The sequence below is a fragment of the Streptopelia decaocto genome (genome assembly GCF_964273445.1).
Source record: "Streptopelia decaocto genome assembly, chromosome: 20".
Classification (NCBI taxonomy): domain Eukaryota; kingdom Metazoa; phylum Chordata; class Aves; order Columbiformes; family Columbidae; genus Streptopelia; species Streptopelia decaocto.
In genome coordinates this window covers 2,567,809-2,585,857 of record NC_138675.1, presented here as the reverse complement: position 1 = coordinate 2,585,857, position 18,049 = coordinate 2,567,809, and the positions used below count along the sequence as shown (strand labels likewise).

Sequence of the window (18,049 nt, the reverse complement as noted above, 5' to 3'; positions counted from 1 at the left end):
AATATGTAGTGTTGGGGCAGAGATTAAGATGACTCGTAGCTCTCGGTTTTGCGACTGGTTCTTAAAGGATGTGGGGGAACGGGAGGGCAGCTGGAGATAAACCTGAAGACAAGGTAAGGAGACCAGTGAGCTTTTTGACTGCAACTTGCAATGATTTGTGGCATTTCAGGGTGAAGAACTGCAGAAATGAATGAAAATGTTGTGGTAATACATTCTGGCAGGATGGCTGGTTCCTTTCCACAGAAGAGTAATCCCAATCTGTTATCACTCGGCCTTATCAAAGCCTTTCAGAATTAGTTAGAGATAACAGTAGGGTGGTTACACCACCAGTGAAGGGAATGGCTGGAGACAGCATTTTCTCAGGAAAACAGTAAGTCAGATGAAGACCTTTTATGAGAGAGGCTGTTAAAATACCAGTGTTTTGAACTTAGTACAGGTAACATTCTAACAGCTAAGCTTAGCTGTTACATTTAATTACACACTTTGGTATTGCTTTACAAAAATGGAGCAGTTTTTCCCCAAAATGGATGATTTGCCTGAATACTGAGATGAGAGAAGATGGGAACATCTGTTCAATAGAAGGTGGTGTTTATGCGTTAAAAGATGGCAGTAGGTGTTGAAAACGGTCCTATGATCACTCTGTGCTGTGGCAGCGACGTATTTCTTCTTCCTTTAAGGTCACCAAATGCAACACATGCTCAAAACATCCAGGTTTTCCTCTTTGTAGCAGATTGCCGTGAAGTCATAAGGTAGTTCTGAAAAGAAATAATCTTCACCCTACATGGGAAAAATGCCCTGTAGTTCAAAGCCTGCTAGGTTACGTCTTAGAGCTGTGATGTAAGAATCTTCCATGTAGTCATGTGCAGCGGCTGAGATAATGCACTTATTTTAACTTGGCAGGCTCCAAGAGGACATTCATGAAAGCTTTCATTAGGTGTTTATAGAAAATAGAAAGGAAGTTCATGCCACAGAAGTTTGCCTGGACTTTCTGACAGCTTAGCGTTAGATCTTATTATGGCTTTAAATCGCTTGTGTAACTACTCGTCTCCTCAGCTGCCAGACTCTTGGCAAGGTGTCCGCGTTCTGCTGAGTCCTCAGCAGCAGTAGGAGGTGAGAAATTACAAGTGAAACGTCCATAAAAATACAAATGTATTTTTAAAATGGTGATGATACATTAGAGCACGCTTCCGTGACATCTCCAAGTTGCTGCGAGGCTGCAAAGATACGGAATTATACTCCTTTGTTACAGTAAGCGTTCTTGGCTACAAGTAGCTTTATTATACGCCTTATTTGCTTTCTTTTTGTTATTCATTTTCCTTCTGCCCAAAGCCCTCCTCCATACTAACACCTTTATCAGCTCTTGAAGTGTCACCTGTGTTTTGGGGATGAAAAAATAGGAAAGAAAATTGAGAATTTTATGTTACTTTTTCTAAAATTAATGTGCTGAAGTGTAGGCAAAGGACTAAGAGTTTGAAATCAGTGTACTAGAGAGAAGCAGGATGTGAAGCCCCTGCCTAGAAACCACAGGATATCAAGGTCAGATCAGTAATTAAATTTTTAGCACGGAGGATAGGAGTTGAAAGTCATGTTTGGGGACAGGCTGTAGAAAGCTTTAATTTATTACAAGTATTTGCTTAACACTACCTAATGTGCTGTTTACAAGGCATGAGTTACTGTCTGAAGTGCTCGTGTTAGTAGTCTTGCGTCTTAGCAAACTATTAAAGCTGTATTGAAGGCCTGGAATAAGATGATTTTCACAGAATCCCAGAATGTCAGGGGTTGGAAGGGCCCTGGAAAGCTCATCCAGGTCAATCCCCCCATGGAGCAGGAACACCCAGATGAGGTTACACAGAAGGTGTCCAGGCGGGTTGGAATGTCTGCAGAGAAGGAGACTCCACAACCCCCTGGGCAGCCTGGGCCAGGCTCTGCCACCCTCACCAGGAACAAGTTTCTTCTCATATTTAAGCGGAACCTCCTGTGTTCCAGTTTGCACCCATTGCCCCTTGTCCTGTCACTGGTTGTCACCAGAAGAGCCTGGCTCCATCCTCCTGACACTCCCCCTTTCCATATTGATCCCCATGAATGAGTCCCCCCTCAGTCTCCTCTTGTCCAGCTCCAGAGCCCCAGCTCCCTCAGCCTTTCCTCACACGGGAGATGCTCCACTCCCTGCAGCATCTTGGTGGCTGCGCTGGACTCTCTCCAGCAGTTCCCTGTCCTGCTGGAGCTGAGAGGCCACAGCTGGACACAATATTCCAGGTGTGGTCTCCCCAGGGCAGAGCAGAGGGGCAGGAGAACCTCTCTGACCTACTGACCCCCCCCTTCTAACCCACCCCAGGTCCCATTGGCTTCCTGGCCACAAGGGCCCAGTGCTGGCTCATGGTCATGAGCCTTTCTGCCTTTCCACACAGGTGGCTCGTGTGACGAGCTCTGAGGACACAGACACACCTGTCACAGCTCCCACGATGCTGCTGCTGCTGCCCGTCTGAAACGCTGGAGACTCTCTGGGGAACAGGGTGACTCCTTATCTTTGAGCTCCTTTTACCAGCTGCAGAGTAGAAAGGGAGGAAAAATTGAGATCTGAGAGTGCGTGTTCTGGCTGGTGCTGCGGCCATTGCCTCGTGTCAGCTGAGGCACTGGGGAGACCCCTGAACTCAAGGCCCCACGCTGGATTCCTCATCTCTGTGCAACACCTGTGGCTTCGTGTGCCCTGCTCCTCTGGGTGATTTTACCACTTTTCTTTGAAGCCAGTGAAAATTTAGATTCTGGGACAGGCATGCTGGTGCCTATCTTCTGCTGTTTAAACATATTTGATTAAATTAAGAGCATTAAGCAATTGTTAAGTTTCCCTAAACAATGGATGGATTTTTCTGTGATTATTACATGAGTCAGTTCTAATAATCCCTTCTCATTGTGCAGTTTTGTTGCTGAAACCAAGCGCTGGAGTCTTGTCGGTAACTCCCTTATAAACAACTCGACTTCCAATTTGCAGAAGACATTTTTCTCGCTCCGTTCTCTTCTCCCGCAGCCTGTATTTATTTCAGTAACGATGCGAGCGGCGGGGATGAGCCGTCCAAAGGAATCACATGGCTTTACTGGGACACGGGGATAATAGCGTGTTGTGTTCCACAGCTCGGGGCCTCCCAAAGCTCCTTTTGACCTTTTCCGTGCAGGACACCGCCATTCTACAAGTTTCTCACATTAACACTTGTACCAGGCTGTTTCTGTATGTTGACCGAAAGAATTTGAGATGATGAATAGTCTATGCAATAATTGCAATGTGATTTAAAAGGCACTGGATGGGCTACTGTTTCCTGCCCTGCTATTGCAGGGTTAGCCAAAAAACTACTTCAAGATGTCCAGCTTCTGCTTCTTGTTTGTTCAGAGATGCTTGTACGTGTCTGTCAGACCCACATAATGAAATTTAACCCCCCCTTGCCATACCATAGGTGGGTATATAAACACACAGCAGCTTCTGAGGAGTAGAGAATAATGGGCAGCTCTGTTCTCTTCTTTGTCCCTTGGTTAAGTTTTATAGCATCTGTCACTTTTTTTAGTAGTATTTTTTTCAGATGGTCATTAATCCAAGTCAATTCTTCACTAATTTTACAGCAATTTTATAGATGCCTGCACCAAAGCGTCAGGAAAAAAAACACCTGAATGTTTGACATACTAAATTCCATAACATTGCAGCTTGTTGATAAGCAGAGTCGTAAAATAAATGTACATAGCCGATCGGCTGTCTTTAATGCAGGAGGTTTGTAGGAGTTATGTTTGCTAGAGATTGCCTTACATGGGAATTGGGTATTTGATAATTAACTTGTAGCTAGCAGCACTGTACAGGAATGTAATCCTGTGCTTTTCAGATTACCTGTTTCAAAATGAGTCAGAGTAATTACTTTATCTGCAGTTACGACAACAGTTTTACAGGAATGTAATGTTCTTTGGCTGGTTCCTAAGCTGCGCTTGCAGTTGTCTTCTGCAGGCCTGGAGTACGCAGAGCTCTTCTCTATAGTTCAGTGGCAAATGAGATAAGGGTTTGCCGGATTAATGTGTAAAAATGAGTGTTGTGCTGCTATTTTTCTAGAAAACAATTTGATCAGAGCTGACATGAGCATGGACTCAGCTACAAGGTACAAATGAGACTATAGGACGATGGCTTTTGAGCCTGCTGCTGTGATCTCTCTAGAAATAATAACAATACTATAATTAATAAATAATAAAAATACATAAGACACAATAAATTATAATAATAGAAGAAGAATAGCAGCCTGGGAAATAGCCTTGGAAATACAATGTTGTCCTCCAGTGTGGTAAAATCAGGATATGTCCATCTTATTAAACTTCCTTTTCATTGTTAATAGAAATATACACAGAGAAAGGAAAGAAAATAAGCAGCTATACCTACAAAATGGGGGAAATGCCTTGGACTTCATTGATACAAGAGGAAGAGCACCAAGAATTTGAGCATTGTCCCAGGCTGATGTGGTAGCTACCTAGGCTACCATAAAGTATTTACAAAGATGACTTAATTTTGCACAGTTGAGCTAACAAGAAACCCAAAATGCAGCGCTCTGATTCTCATCTTGCCAAGAGCGTCACGCTGTCGTGATCTGTGTCAAATGGGCGTGTGGGTATAAATCTTATCAGATGTTTTGTAGTTAGACCTAATTGTATTTACTACTCCACACATGGGCTGTATCGGGTTCCTGGAATCAGAGCTGACTTGTCGAGCGAACTGTCTGTTTGTCTGTCTGACGTTTTCTTGCAGAATACAATGTTGCTGCAGGTATTTGGAGGTACAGAGAAGGTTCCACTCCCCAGCAATCTGCTGAATTCAGAGGAACTGTAGAAATGGAGTGCTCTGGTGGCGCCCAGAACAGTCCTTACCTGTCTTAATGACCAAAAGCAGCTTGCTAGAAGTTGATATCTGAGGTAATTCAATTGTTTTGCAGCTCCTGTCTCTATGATGGGTTTCTGATGGCTGCAAGGCTGTCTCAATCAAACCAAGGACTGGTGGCAGTAATTGGAAGTTTAAAGTTCATCATAACATTTCCCTTTTGCAGTTGGGAACTGCTTTTAAGTGCAGTCCTCTTCTGTTTTGTACATTTTTTCCCCCTCCCCACTTCTTAAGTCTTGGCCTAGTCTTGAGCTGTTTTTCTAGTTGTAGCCTGTTTTGTCTTTACCTTGCTCTCTTGGCTGCTTTTCCTTTATTGCACAGAGTAAATCTTTACCCCCCTCCCCAAAGCAAGCCCACAGCCCAAACTTGTACATCTGAGTTGATGTTTATCCACAAGGCTCTTTAGTTGAAAGCCATTCTGGGCAAGCTTCAGTCACCGCTGAGCATACAGGAAAATGGAAGGCACACAGTCCCTGCCTTCTCGTGTTACTGAGCAAATCCCTCTCCCCTTCCCTGGCGTCTGCTGTACCCAGCGAAAAAACTGCATTTCAGCTGTCAAAAACTGCAGTAGATCCACACCGCAGAATTATTTGTTCATACTTAAGAGACGTATATTTGTTCAGGGGCTGTAAACACTGTCAGGAAGATTTTGACAGGAGTGAAAAATGAATTTAAGTTGGTGGTACTGAGGGGAATACAACTGGCGTTAATTCTGCCTGCAACGCTGCTGCAGCCCGTCAGTGCCCGGTGCTCTGTGCTCACAGCTAAATGCAGCTTAATTTATTATTGCTTGTGTTTGCGGTTGCTGGGACAGGTTGGGCATGGATTTGTAAATCTGTCTTTATACGCTTGCAGACATAAGAGGAGGATACAGAAAGTGTTTGGTTTATCTTGTGTATTAGTTATCATATCAGCAATTGCATCATAAATCTTGCTTCGAGAGCTCGCAGTCTGATGGGATCTTATCAGCTGGAACTGTTGATGAGTAACCAGAAATCATTTTGCTGCAGGAAACAGTTGTGTTCCTGTGATCAGCACGATGGTTTAGAGGTGTGGAGGACGCTAGTGATAAAACGTGATTTTTAATTGGCCTCTGATTCTAGAGCATGGATACTCTATAAAGATTGAATAGACAGAGGCCTTTTGTGGTTTTGCTCCTTAAACTATAAAAATTCCATTCCTCCAAAGCAGTTATGATTTCCATATGCTCGAGATGGATGGGAGCAGCAAACCAGCCGTGCAGAAATGTAAAGATGCTGTGAGCTCGCATGAAACCCTAAAAATAATTACCTTACCTAATTAGATTCATTTCAGGAGTGGGTACTCCTGGCCATTGCTGGTAGGAGTTGTGGTTTGGAATGCTTCTCGGAGATTTAATTGTATTTAAAAATCATTTACAGCTGCAGAATAGGCAGGTTAGTGATACGCAGGTTTGGGTTATGTTGTCATGGGTCTGATCTTTCACTTGAGGTGAATCTGCACTGGGTTTAGAGAAGCGAAGAGCAGGCAGGACACTGGACAAAACCTTTCCATGAAAGTAACTTTCAGCAATTCTGGACTCTCTCCCATAGAATGGCTTAGGAACCGGGATGCTGAATAGGTTAGAAACACACAGGAAAATCAAAGGCTTCTTTTCATGGCACTGGTTCAGTTCAGAGCTCCAACACCCCCAAGTTCTGAGAGCAAGCTGGACTGAAGTTACTCAGTCAAGAGCAATTAGGCAATCAGGGAAGATGCTTTAGCCTATTTCTCAATCTACCTACTGCGAAAATAAATTGATTATTACATGCAAGGCAGCAGTATTGCAAGTGAATTTGCTGCTCTGTGAGGTGGAAATAGGCTGCCAACGTGAATAGCCTTGGATGCACTGGGAAATGGAAGACTTACTATTATTATGTTTTTTTCTTCACATATTTAGCTGTGAGGTTGAACAGAACTGAAGTTCATAATTGGTACTTTTGTATCCTACCGAGCCCTTTGCAAGGACAGGAGATCTCTTGTGAAAACACCCAACAGCAGCCTCACCCGCTGCTAAAACTACTTTGAATAACTATCTTATGTCTTTGTTAATGGGCTTCTGTGTTTGGGACAGGGTGCAAGTACAAAAGGAGAAGGCCAAAGCTTCTCCAGGTATCCAAAGACATCTCAGATTTAAACCCAGCCTTTATTTAGTGCAGTGTTGTTTGCAAGAATAAGTCATGCAGGAGCCTATGACCTGTAGCTTAAAATGTATTTAATGTTGCTGTGAATACTGCACAATTGTATGTGGATTCTCCTAATGTATTAAAAGCACCATAATTTTCTTTATAAAGGAATGCAGGCATGGAGGTTGCTTCTACTTGAAGTTGTTGAACTCTTGTGACATTATGCATGGCTTTTGTTTAAACACTTTGTGTGGTCAGGAACAAAACACAAATGAACTCGCAGATGATTTTTATTGTGGTTCCAGGAGCAGGCTGGAGCATCTTTCCAGGTGTATGTAATCAGGAGGCATAATTAGGCAATGTTTTTATGTAGAGTAAGTCCTTGTAGTAATTCTCTTCACAAGCAATTGCTGTTGTTCAAAGGCCTGTGTGCTGTTTTAAGTCTAGAACAGGACTTTAACCTTAGAATGAGACACACAAATAGGAACAGTGCAGAAGTTTCGAGTTCTGCTGGGCAGTGATTTTACCGGTATCATCCAGACCATTGCTACAGGATCATGAATACGCGCTCGACCGTCACTCTGACGGGTGGGAAATTTGATGCTGCGATGACTGACTTGTATCAAAGAGCTTTTGCGGAGAGGATGGTGCTTGCAACAGGCAAACCCATGACTTCATTCAGGAGCGCCGCTGCTGTGTTACAGTCAGGCTTTAATGGAATCAGACGTTCACATTAAATTAATACGTTTTACATGGAGCCCATCAACTAACATTTAATTTGCTTCAATAAGAAGTCAGGGCATGCGGCATTGAAATGGTCTGTGCTTGGGATAATCTGGAAGAATCTTTATATTACAGCATCTTAAAAATGCTTGCTTAAACAAGAGGTAGCATTTGTGAATAAACGAATTGTTTAATGCAGGCTTATATCTAATTCAGTGCAAAATTAAGACTGGGTAGGAAAATGGTCTGTTAAGCAAGGATTCTAAAAGCAGGGAGAATGGTGCTTTGTTTCTTTTTTTTTTCCTTAACAAAATAAAGGAGGCTTCATGGAGGTTTTTTAACATGAAATCCATCTTTCATGGTCCAGTTCTTTTTAACTAACAAAACATGCGGACAGCTATTTGTGTTTACAATCCCAAGCTGCCTTCTTGCAGCCAGAGTGGTTTAGTGAGATGATAGATGTAGGTTCTTCTCTCAATTAAGAAACACCATTGCGAATGGTTAAACAGAAACTGATGCTGCAGCAGAATTTTGGTATCGTAAAGGTTTCTCTACATCTGTTCAGAAAGCCCTGGACGTGATACTTTCTCATCCCCACCAACCACAGTGTGTTTCTCCCAAACAGCATATCCTGCCCAAATTTCTGTTGTGGCCGATTACAGGATTAGGCTGAGGATCCTTTTGTGTGGCAATCGAAGTTTGTACATCTGATGGGCCGCTAAGTCAATTCAAATGAAATATATAACAATCAGAGTTACAAACTGTAATGTTGGTAGTTATTATCTAGGTGTTGGAGAGGAGATTAGCGGGCATGTTACTGCAGACCCATGGTGAGAGGCGGCTTTAATGACCGTGAGTAATGCGAAGTGATTCAATCACTTCGACTTGTGCGCAGCAAGTGTTAAATCTCCTGCCAGCGCCGGTGCGCAGTGTGGTTCGCCTTGCCATCGGGAGCTCCTGTCAACAACCTATGGGCGTCAGAAAGATCCCAAAAGAGCAAGCAGTGCTGCCGCCAAGGAACGGGAGCACAGAAAACGTGGCTGTGCCCCGTGACGGCAGAGCACGAAGCCTCCCGGGCAGGTGTGATGACTTGATCATGCCACGGATGGGTGTTTTGTTCCATCTCCTTGCAGGTGTGTACATCAGAGGGTGCATCTGGGATGTTTCGGATCCAACAGATGAGCAAGGCTGGCTGCGTCTCGGGCCAAAAGTGGACTAGAGGTGTCTTAGCGCGCAAGAAAAAATGCCGCTGTTCCCTGAAGTAGCACTGACAGTTCGTCCCTTCACTATGTTGATATTTTCAGGAATTACCAGCTGTTAATATTTTTGTGCACGTTATAGTCATTGCTCAAACTAACACTTTTGTTTCCTTGACTTGACTTGAGCACTCGAGCTATTAGGTTTTCCTTTCTGCCACTGCTTTTGTCCCATAAACTGATGGGAAGACACTCCATCAATAACAAAACGCAGTGAAAAGCTTTGGAGTCAGTACCTGAGAGAATGACGGGGAAAAACTTAAGCCACTGTGGATGTTTTGTGTTATTCTGTTTCTGTTTGGTGGTTTTCTTCTCTGCATAAAACTACCAGGAAGAAGGGTCTTCCTAAGGAGTTTTTTCTTATGGGAAAAAAAATGTATTGTCATTAAATGTTGTTGGAGGAATATCGGCTTCCTTGAGCAAGGTATATTTTTACTGAAAGAAATGGTGCAGCTGATGCCATCAGGCATCATTAACTATCAACAGATCTACTTGTACCTGTCTGCTTTGAGCAAAAACATATTTAAAACACTAGGTTTATATTAGACAACAAACAATGTGCTTACAAAATATGTCAAAATAATATCGTACATCTAAAAATCCCAGGTTTTTAAAAGAAAATCGCTGAACAATTTTTGGAAAGGCAATTTCTGTTCTCAAGAGGCTTTGTGAATGTGCTCCAATGGGTAGGGCTCTGGTCTGTGTTCTTAAGGTTGACTTGATGATACTGGGAGAGAAGAAAGGAAGGTGTTTGTGTTCCTTGACACAGGGAAAGTGGTTTGAAGCCTGTTGTGTCAACAGAGGTTGCTCAGTTTAATTTCATTAAGGCTTAAAAACTCAGAGAAGCTTTTCAGGGACACTGTCCAGTTCTGAGGTGTCTCTGTGAGCTTTCTCCAGTGTAGGAGGTGGTGTTGCTATGGGTGAACTGGTAGCTACTCTTCCAATTTCAAAGGAAACACAGAAGTTTGTGGTGTGACTCAGCTTTCCAAGAACCCCGCTTTAAGCAGCTCACTATTCATGTGTTTTGTTTGCCTAATATCCTTGTAATGTCACTATTCCCGTTAAAGAAAACCAGCATCCTTTGTTCTCCTCTGAGCTCTGTCAGACGTGATGCAGGAGCAGTTTGGGGCCTGAAGCTGTGATGACCAAACGCTGCTGGAATGTGGCGCGTCACATCTGGTAACAGGGGAAGAGATCCAAAGCTTCCAAAATTCAGATTATTTGGGGGATGGGTAGGTGGTGGTTGCAACTAAAACATCCTTGGCGGGACAGGAAAGAAGGAAAAAAAAAAAAGCTTGGTTAGATGTGAAATTCCTATTGCTGATTGATCGATTGATTTATTAAAGAAATAACTGAAAATATAAGAAGCAGCCTTGGAAGTCCAGTAGATTTAGATGGCAAGGTTTGCCTTTCTAGGTCAGGAAAAAAGATTTTGGGATACAGCTGGAAATCCTAGCAATCGATGCATCTGAGCCAAGAATGAAGTGTACGTGAGAGCAGCAGGAGCAGCTGGCTGGTTCATATCCTGCAGCAAATCTGTGACGACTGGGGTGTTTTTTAGCTTATAGCGTGTAAAACCATTTCCCTTTGGGTTTTATAGTCCTCGTCCTTCCTGCCGCTGCTTCTCATGTGGTTATCCAGCCGAGGGCTCACCTGCCCGCCCCAATTTACGCTGCAGAGGTGGTTAATCAGGTGGGGTTTCCCTTTCCTCAAGACCAAGGCAGCAGCAGGTTCTGGTCCCTTCCAGTGACATTTTAGGCTGCACACGCGAGTGGCATCACTGGCTCTGCCTTTAATCAGTAACTGAAGGAAAGTTATTGGTCACTGGGAGAATAATTTAGAGTATGTTTGAATATTAAAGACGGCAGAGCCATAGTTAGCGTCTCGGTGGCATGCGGACTCCTTACTGCCGCTTCTGTTGGCGTGTGTAGCAGCACAGCTGCCAAGGTCCCTTTTAAATTCAGTCCTGTGTGTTACAGCAAATACAGGATGATGATATGAATGAGCAATCTTCCTATTGTCTCACTTCCTTGGAAGTTTAAATGTAGAGAATTAATCCTCTGCTTCATTGTCAGCCTCCACCTTCCCATCCGTCTCCTTCCTCTCTTGGCTACAAATAGTCTCCTGAGGTTTAAGCGTGAGGAGAAAGTAAGATTGGCGGGTTTAGCTGTTAAATGAGGTTAATCAGCTTGGTAGGAGGTGGGAGAAACGTGCTCTGAGGTTAAGAATACGATACTAATGGTTAGCAAGACCCTTATTATCAGTCCAGTGTAAAATTCCTTCTGTTAGGCATGCACTTTTTGGTTAAAAATTACCCAGTTGTTTTATTGTTCCTATAATTAAGAGAAACACAGAAATTGTGGGGAAGGTGCGTATCAGTATAAAATAAGGCATCGTTTTCCTCTTCTCTTGAAGACACCGTCTTGAGTTTGCCAGAAGGGAATTAGGCCTGTAAATCACTGTTCTGCAAAATGCACTTGAACTGGCACAAGGAGAAGCAATCAAACTACTGGAATTTCTGCAGGCTGGGGAAACTTGGTCTGAGCAGCCTCTGAGATGCGTCATTTTGGAGACTGTCCAGAAAGGCTGAACTGCTGGGGAGGAATGCTAATATTTTTTGCTAGCTTTTGGCAGAGTCAGTAAAAATATGCAGAGATGCCTTCCAAAAATACGTCCCTCTCCGCAGAATGCACGACACACCGTAGGGCTGCAAATAATACAGGAGATAACCTGGATGCAGCCAGTATTCCTCACTTCAACAGTTAAAACCTTAAAGCAGCGTATCAGTTTTTGCAGTGTCTGCTTGACTTGCATCCATAAATGACAGCGGGCTGGCAGAAAGACCAGGAGGAACGATTGGAGCCACACAACACTCTGTAACAGAAGGAGACCATCTTACAGATTGCGAATATATTTGACTGCTTTAATTAATTTCACCTTCTTGCCTTCAATATTAAAATCTGAAAACAAAGTTACTGTTTTTGTAGAAATGTACATGTAATTACTAGTAAAAAAATAAATAGGATATGGTAATATGAGCTAAAACATTTAATGACAAATACAAATTTCAGCCTAAATATTTTACCCTGCTTGGCAGTAAATTGTTTTGCTGGGAAAAATATGCACAACAAGTCTTGCTGTGTAAATCAAACTTCAGCTGTAGAGTGGAGAACTCACACACTGTTACATTGGATATTCACAGAATCCCAGAGTGTCAGAGGTTGAAGGGCCCTGGAAAGCTCATCCAGGTCAATCCCCCCATGGAGCAGGAACACCCAGATGAGGTTACACAGGAAGGTGTCCAGGTGGGTTGGAATGTCTGCACAGAAGGAGACTCCACAACCCCCCTGGGCAGCCTGGGCCAGGCTCTGCCACCCTCACCGGGAACAAGTTTCTTCTCATACTTAAGTGGAACCTCTTGTGTTCCAGTTTGAACCCATTGCCCCTTGTCCTGTCACTGGTTGTCACCGAGAAGAGCCTGGCTCCATCCTCCTGACACTCCCCCTTTAGATATCTGTAAACATGAATGAGTCCCCCCTCAGTGTCCTCTTGTCCAGCTCCAGAGCCCCAGCTCCCTCAGCCTTTCCTCACACGGGAGATGCTCCACTCCCTCCAGCATCTTGGTGGCTGCGCTGGACTCTCTCCAGCAGTTCCCTGTCCTGCTGGAACTGAGGGGCCACAGCTGGACACAAGATTCCAGGTGTGGTCTCCCCAGGGCAGAGCAGAGGGGCAGGAGAACCTCTCTGACCTACTGACCACCCCCTTCTAACCCACCCCAGGTCCCATTGGCTTCCTGGCCACAAGGGCCCAGTGCTGGCTCATGGTCACCCTGCTGTCCCCAGGACCCCCAGGTCCCTTTCCCCTACGCTGCTCTCTAACAGGTCATTCCCCAACTTATACCGGAACCTGGGGTTGTTCCTGCACCACAATAGCAGGAAAGCGCTGATGTAGCCCATGTGTCATCTTGCCACTGCACTTGTCTGATTTGATTTAATTAATGTTTTTATTTAATAGATTTCTGGGCCTGTGGTTTGCCATGTTCAGTTAAACTATAAAAAGTGTTGAGGTAGCAACAGAAATTATCATGATGGTACCCAGACAATGTTCACGGGATTATTTTAATCATGTGGCATCCTAAGTTTCTTTTCCCGAAGCGTCATTCCTGTTGTTGTAGCAGACTGGGTTTCGTGATCCAGTTGGCAGCTGCGATTCCCCCTCCGCCCTGCAGCGCTGCAGCAGCAGCGAGCTGGAGACGCTGTCTTGAGGATGTTTGCCCGAGTCCTCTCCTTGCAACTGTGGTGCTGAGAAATCCCTCACGCATGGAGATTATTGAGGATTCTGATGTAGAAGTCACATAAACCTATTAATTCATTGGACTGAACAGATCAATAGGAAGGCGGCTGATTCAGATAACTGACCTTCACCTCATTCTTTTTGCACTGAAAATTTCCCAACCTTATTTGCAACCAAATATTGCACAGAGGAGCAGGAAGAGCACTGGTCCCAATGAAAGTGGGTTTAGCTTTTATTCTCTTACAGACTTAATGTTCCTGATTTGCGGGTGTACAAGTGAGGGGGACCATCTGCTGTACATTTCAAATAACTGTCATCACCCTACAGCTACCAGAAGACTTGTGATTTGGGTTTTTTCCATAATTAACAGTTCACTTGCAAATCTTTGTCTCTCAGATGGGAAGAGGAACTGACAAGAAGAATGAGTCTGGAATCTATGGTAGAAACCTTGCGAGAGGTAAGTTTTGAATAGCATATATTGAAAGGTATGGGGTTTCTCTGCACCTTTTATTACGCTAGTAACATTTTGAGTTGTTTTTTTAATTAAAAATCTATCTTCTAGTTAGAGCAGCTGCCTGTATGCTAGAGAATAGTGTTAGTGTTAATATTTGAAGCCGAAGCAGGCAGAATTTTGTGACAAAGTGAACCGCGGGGGTGGCGAGGTGCCTTATCGGCCCTGTCGGGGTTATGTGAGGAAACGCGTGTCGCCCTCTTAATTCTTTGTGTGCTTTCTCTGGCAGGAGGCGCAGGAAGCGGAAGCTCTGCAGGAGGAGTTAAATGAAAAGATTGAGAGGCTGAAAGCAGAACTTGTGGTCTTTAAGGGTCTGATGAGTGATGTAAGTACACAGGAGAGCGGAGCGGCCGGCTCCCACTGCCTCTGTGAGATGTGTGTGTCATGCAAATGGCTTCATTCATAAAAAGGTTCTGGTTTTAGTGAGTGCCGCTTCGTAGTTAGCGTTATGGCTGCCTCGATGACCTAATGCATCAGACAGATCACCCTGCCCCCTGCTTCCCGTCTGGTCTGTGGAGATGCATTAACTCGCCGCTTAACCCATAACCCGGACTCTTCCCTCCCTTCCCCGTTCTGCAGCCGTGGCAAAAACTAAAATGTTGGAGAAGTGGCAATTTAGGGCAAAGGGCTCCTCAACGATGGTGCAGCACCGGCTGTCGCTAACGAGGGGATTTTGCTCCGAGTCGCAAAAAATCACATTCAAAAAGGAACATGTATGTGTTTCCCAACTCTCTTTATGCAAGCTCTGAAGGGATTAACCCACTATCACTGGCTCAGGTATCTGACTTGGTTCCCAGTGCTGCTTTGACCTAATTTATTTATATTTTTTTAAATCCTTGTTTTCTTAGGAAGTTCCTCAGAATCTTTCCTCAGAACCGGGAGATCTTTTAGGCTACAATTGAGGCATTTTTTTCTTACATTTAGACATACCGAGAGCATGTATACATGCAGTTATCTAGTAAGATAAGCCAGGTGAACATTAAGTAAGGTGCCTTTCTCTGTAAGACTGCAGTAGTGCTGATCCAAGTTGTATAATGAATATGTCCTATTACGTTTATTCTGTAATTTTGGGTAGAACTGCTTCCTTCCGTCTTTATACAAACCTGCAGAACCTGCTCCCTGGTGTCAAATACATTCTCTCAGGGCCGCTAGATGGGTTCATGTGAAATTCAGCAATTAGCTGTCTCTTCTTTTGGTGTTTAATTGAGAAAAGGCATGCGTGGTTAGAGGCAGTGTGAAAGGGAGAAACTCGTCAGGGCTGTATCACTGGGATGACTTCTTCAGCGAGGAAGAGATGTTGCTCGGTGTGTACAAAAAGGGCGGTGGTGAATGCAAACATCCTCCTCAACCTGAGAGAAAGTGCGTTATAGGCTTTGCAAACTCTGCAAGGGAGAAGGGAGCCTAAGGAAAGCACTGAGAATGCTTGTGTTGAATCCCTCTGTGGAAATATTTAGAGCAGAGAAATGCAAAATGTTGGCCTGTGACTCTCGCCTTCCTGTGGAAAAGAATCCCTGGTACCTATTTGGCTGATAAGATTGTCTCTAAATTGTCCAAAGGTGGTTGACAGGAGCTGGAGAAGAACTCTAATAATTTAAAAACTAAACAAAAAAAAAACCCTAAGCTTTCTTCTTGGGAAGAGGATTTGGTATTTAAGAAAGCTCTGCAAAGAGTTTTTCTGCTCAAAGTGGAAGCATTTCCTAGCCCCTGCAGTGATACTTTGCAACAGGGTAAGTCTCATCTAGGCTGGAAAATAGGCTTTTTGTGGAACAATCCTTCTTCATAATGAGCCAGCTGTACTGTCTGAGTGGGAGTATCTCTTATAGATTATGGTTATAATTACTGTTCAGAGTGAAGCAAGACACAATATTTTTCATGTAGAACTTTTCCTGGGCTGGAAGCCAGGCTAATGCCAATGAGGAGGATTTCCAGTGTCACAAGCTTTCATGGATCTCTTTAGATCCAATCTTGATTTTAGGTTTTCATGGTATGTATGAAGTTGCCGTGTAGCCTGGATTCTGTTTTAGAAGCAGCTTTTCCTGGCAGGCACCATTTTTCTGTCTGAAAGGGAGGGAAGTTTGCACACTCAGCAGATTTTAGATTCCATTTTGTTCTGCACATGCTCAACAGGGTTTTTCTCCTCCTTTTTAAGAGCACTATTGACCCATAAAAGTGTACTGTTGCCACATGTAGCAGTTGTTTTGGGGTGGGTATAGGGTTTTTTGGTGGCAAATCAAGTTGAAATTTTATTAGAATTGGATATGAATGTGAATTGTTAGCTGTCCAGTCTCTTTAGATTGTCTGTGTACTGCCTTTCCCAGAGAACACTATGTAATATTGCTTAAGAATGGTATGCCCTGGGGTTAGAGAGATACTGTGGGGTATCTCCTCTTTCCTGAACTGTATAATAATAGAAGATAATCACTACTGTCCTTCCTGCAGCCCATGACAGACCTGGACACAAAGATTCAAGAAAAGGCCATGAAGGTGGACATGGACATCTGTCGGCGAATCGATATCACAGCCAAGCTGTGCGATGTCGCGCAGCAGCGCAACTCGGAAGACGTTTCCAAGATATTCCAGGTGATTAGGCCATGAATTTTCCATAGGGTAGGACAAGAGGGAGCAGTGTTGAGGAGTGTGGTCCAGGTCATTTGCCTTTTCTTGAAATCTCTCTATGTAGCCATATTTTCTTCTTTCTCAGTCTTCAAGTGTAGCTCTCTTCTGCAGAAACTCTAGTTCTAAGAGCACAGAATTTAGAGAGTTTAAATAAAGAAGTCTCAGGGTGACCTTTAAGACACACTGTTAGTCTGATGCTAGTCTACAATTAATGCAGGGGGGAAAGAAAAGCATTACAGAGTCTCAGTTTGTACACATGGCTTCCTCACATTTGTTCCCTTCACAAGTGAGAAGTTTTAAGCTTGTAGAGCTGTCATCTAAATGTTCTTATTTCTGGCTCAAGCTGCATGGCCAGAAATAACGCTTCTGACTGCTTGGTGAGCCTGGAAACTCCAGTTGCTTTCCTTGAGCTGTTGTGGCTCCTTGGTGCCGGTAGGAAAGTCGTTTAATTTGCTCCGAAAGCGAGCGGCTACAGCTCTGTGTGGAGCAAACCTGTAACTCCCAGTGCAGCTGGACTTCTGTCATAGCTGCGGTTTCGGTTGTGATTAACCCAGCTTCCTTCTGCGTCGATCTAAATGTGTCTGCAGTCTTTCAGTGAGTCTGATGCTTTTCTCTGTATAGTGATGCCATATAGTGTGCTAAATGCCATACAAAACCACCATAAAAGATCCTTGTGGTCTCTACTGGTTGTGCTTTCTGGCTATAGTGAAGTAGCCAAAATGTTTGATTTTTTTCTATTATTATTATTTTTTTTTTTCTTATATATCCCAAAAGATTCAAACTTTCTTACTGGAAACAATTATTTTTGTAGCAAGTTGAGCCATTGAATCGTGCTGGTGGTTCCTTCTCATCTTTGAGTAGAATTGCTTTGTCTTTCTGCTCAATGATAACTCCAAAGCACGCTTTTGGTCAAGCATGCAGTGGTTAAAATGATCGGCACAGAGAATAACAATAAGGGATGGCTTATGTGCCAAGTAGAGGAAAAACGACAGTTAATTTGGGAGCAAACTGTGTGTTTGTGACTCTGTGGCACCATCTGTGAATGTCGTCGATGTTCCCAGTCCTCAGATGAAGACGTGCTCCTCTGTGCCCTTTGCAGGGGTATCTGTCCCTGCGCATTTACGAGCTTCATTTCTTTGAGGTTGTCCAGGTGTTTCTGTGGCCCAGTTAACCCTTCTTTTGTCAACCTGAAGAGCAGCAGCCTGCTGGGCTGGGAATGGAGGCTCTCTAGAAAGGTTTCCCGTCTACTTTTTGGTGGTGGTTCGACGCTGGGAGCTGTGGTGGTGGCAGGAGAGGGAGAGTTCTGTCATTGCTCTCGAGCCTGCTGCCTGGGCGCTCCCGCCAGCTTAACGCTTTGACCCCGTGTCATTCTAACCTCTGCATGTCCTCTGGTGGGTCCTGGACTGGTGTCGGTGACCAGATGAACTTGTGTAGAGCGCTGGCAGCCTGCAGCTTGCTTTGCTCTCCGCTCCTCCGAACCGCTTCCCTGTGCTCTGTGTTCACCACTCATTAACAGACGCAACTCCTGTCCTGAATACAAACAACCCCTGTATTGCCCGGGAGCTGATCAACAGTTATATTTGCTCAAACCTAATGCCTGTCCTTCTTT

General features: G+C 44.0%; 1 protein-coding gene across 3 annotated transcripts in view; it reads left to right on the top strand.

Moving 5' to 3' along the window:
• The window catches only part of IFFO2 (intermediate filament family orphan 2), a 41,095-nt gene that overhangs the window by 10,870 nt on the left and 12,176 nt on the right, over nucleotides 1-18,049 (top strand). For 2 of the 3 annotated variants that reach the window (XR_014185767.1, XM_082069655.1), the window contains exons 2-4: nucleotides 13,710-13,770; nucleotides 14,054-14,149; nucleotides 16,264-16,404. Coding sequence is in view for 2 of the 3 variants with exons in the window: in XM_082069655.1 (XP_081925781.1) it covers nucleotides 13,710-13,770; nucleotides 14,054-14,149; nucleotides 16,264-16,404 (298 nt within the window). In the remaining variant the exon portion in view is untranslated. The remainder of the gene's footprint in view (nucleotides 1-13,709; nucleotides 13,771-14,053; nucleotides 14,150-16,263; nucleotides 16,405-18,049) is intronic. The other variant, XM_082069656.1, reaches the window with a different exon arrangement.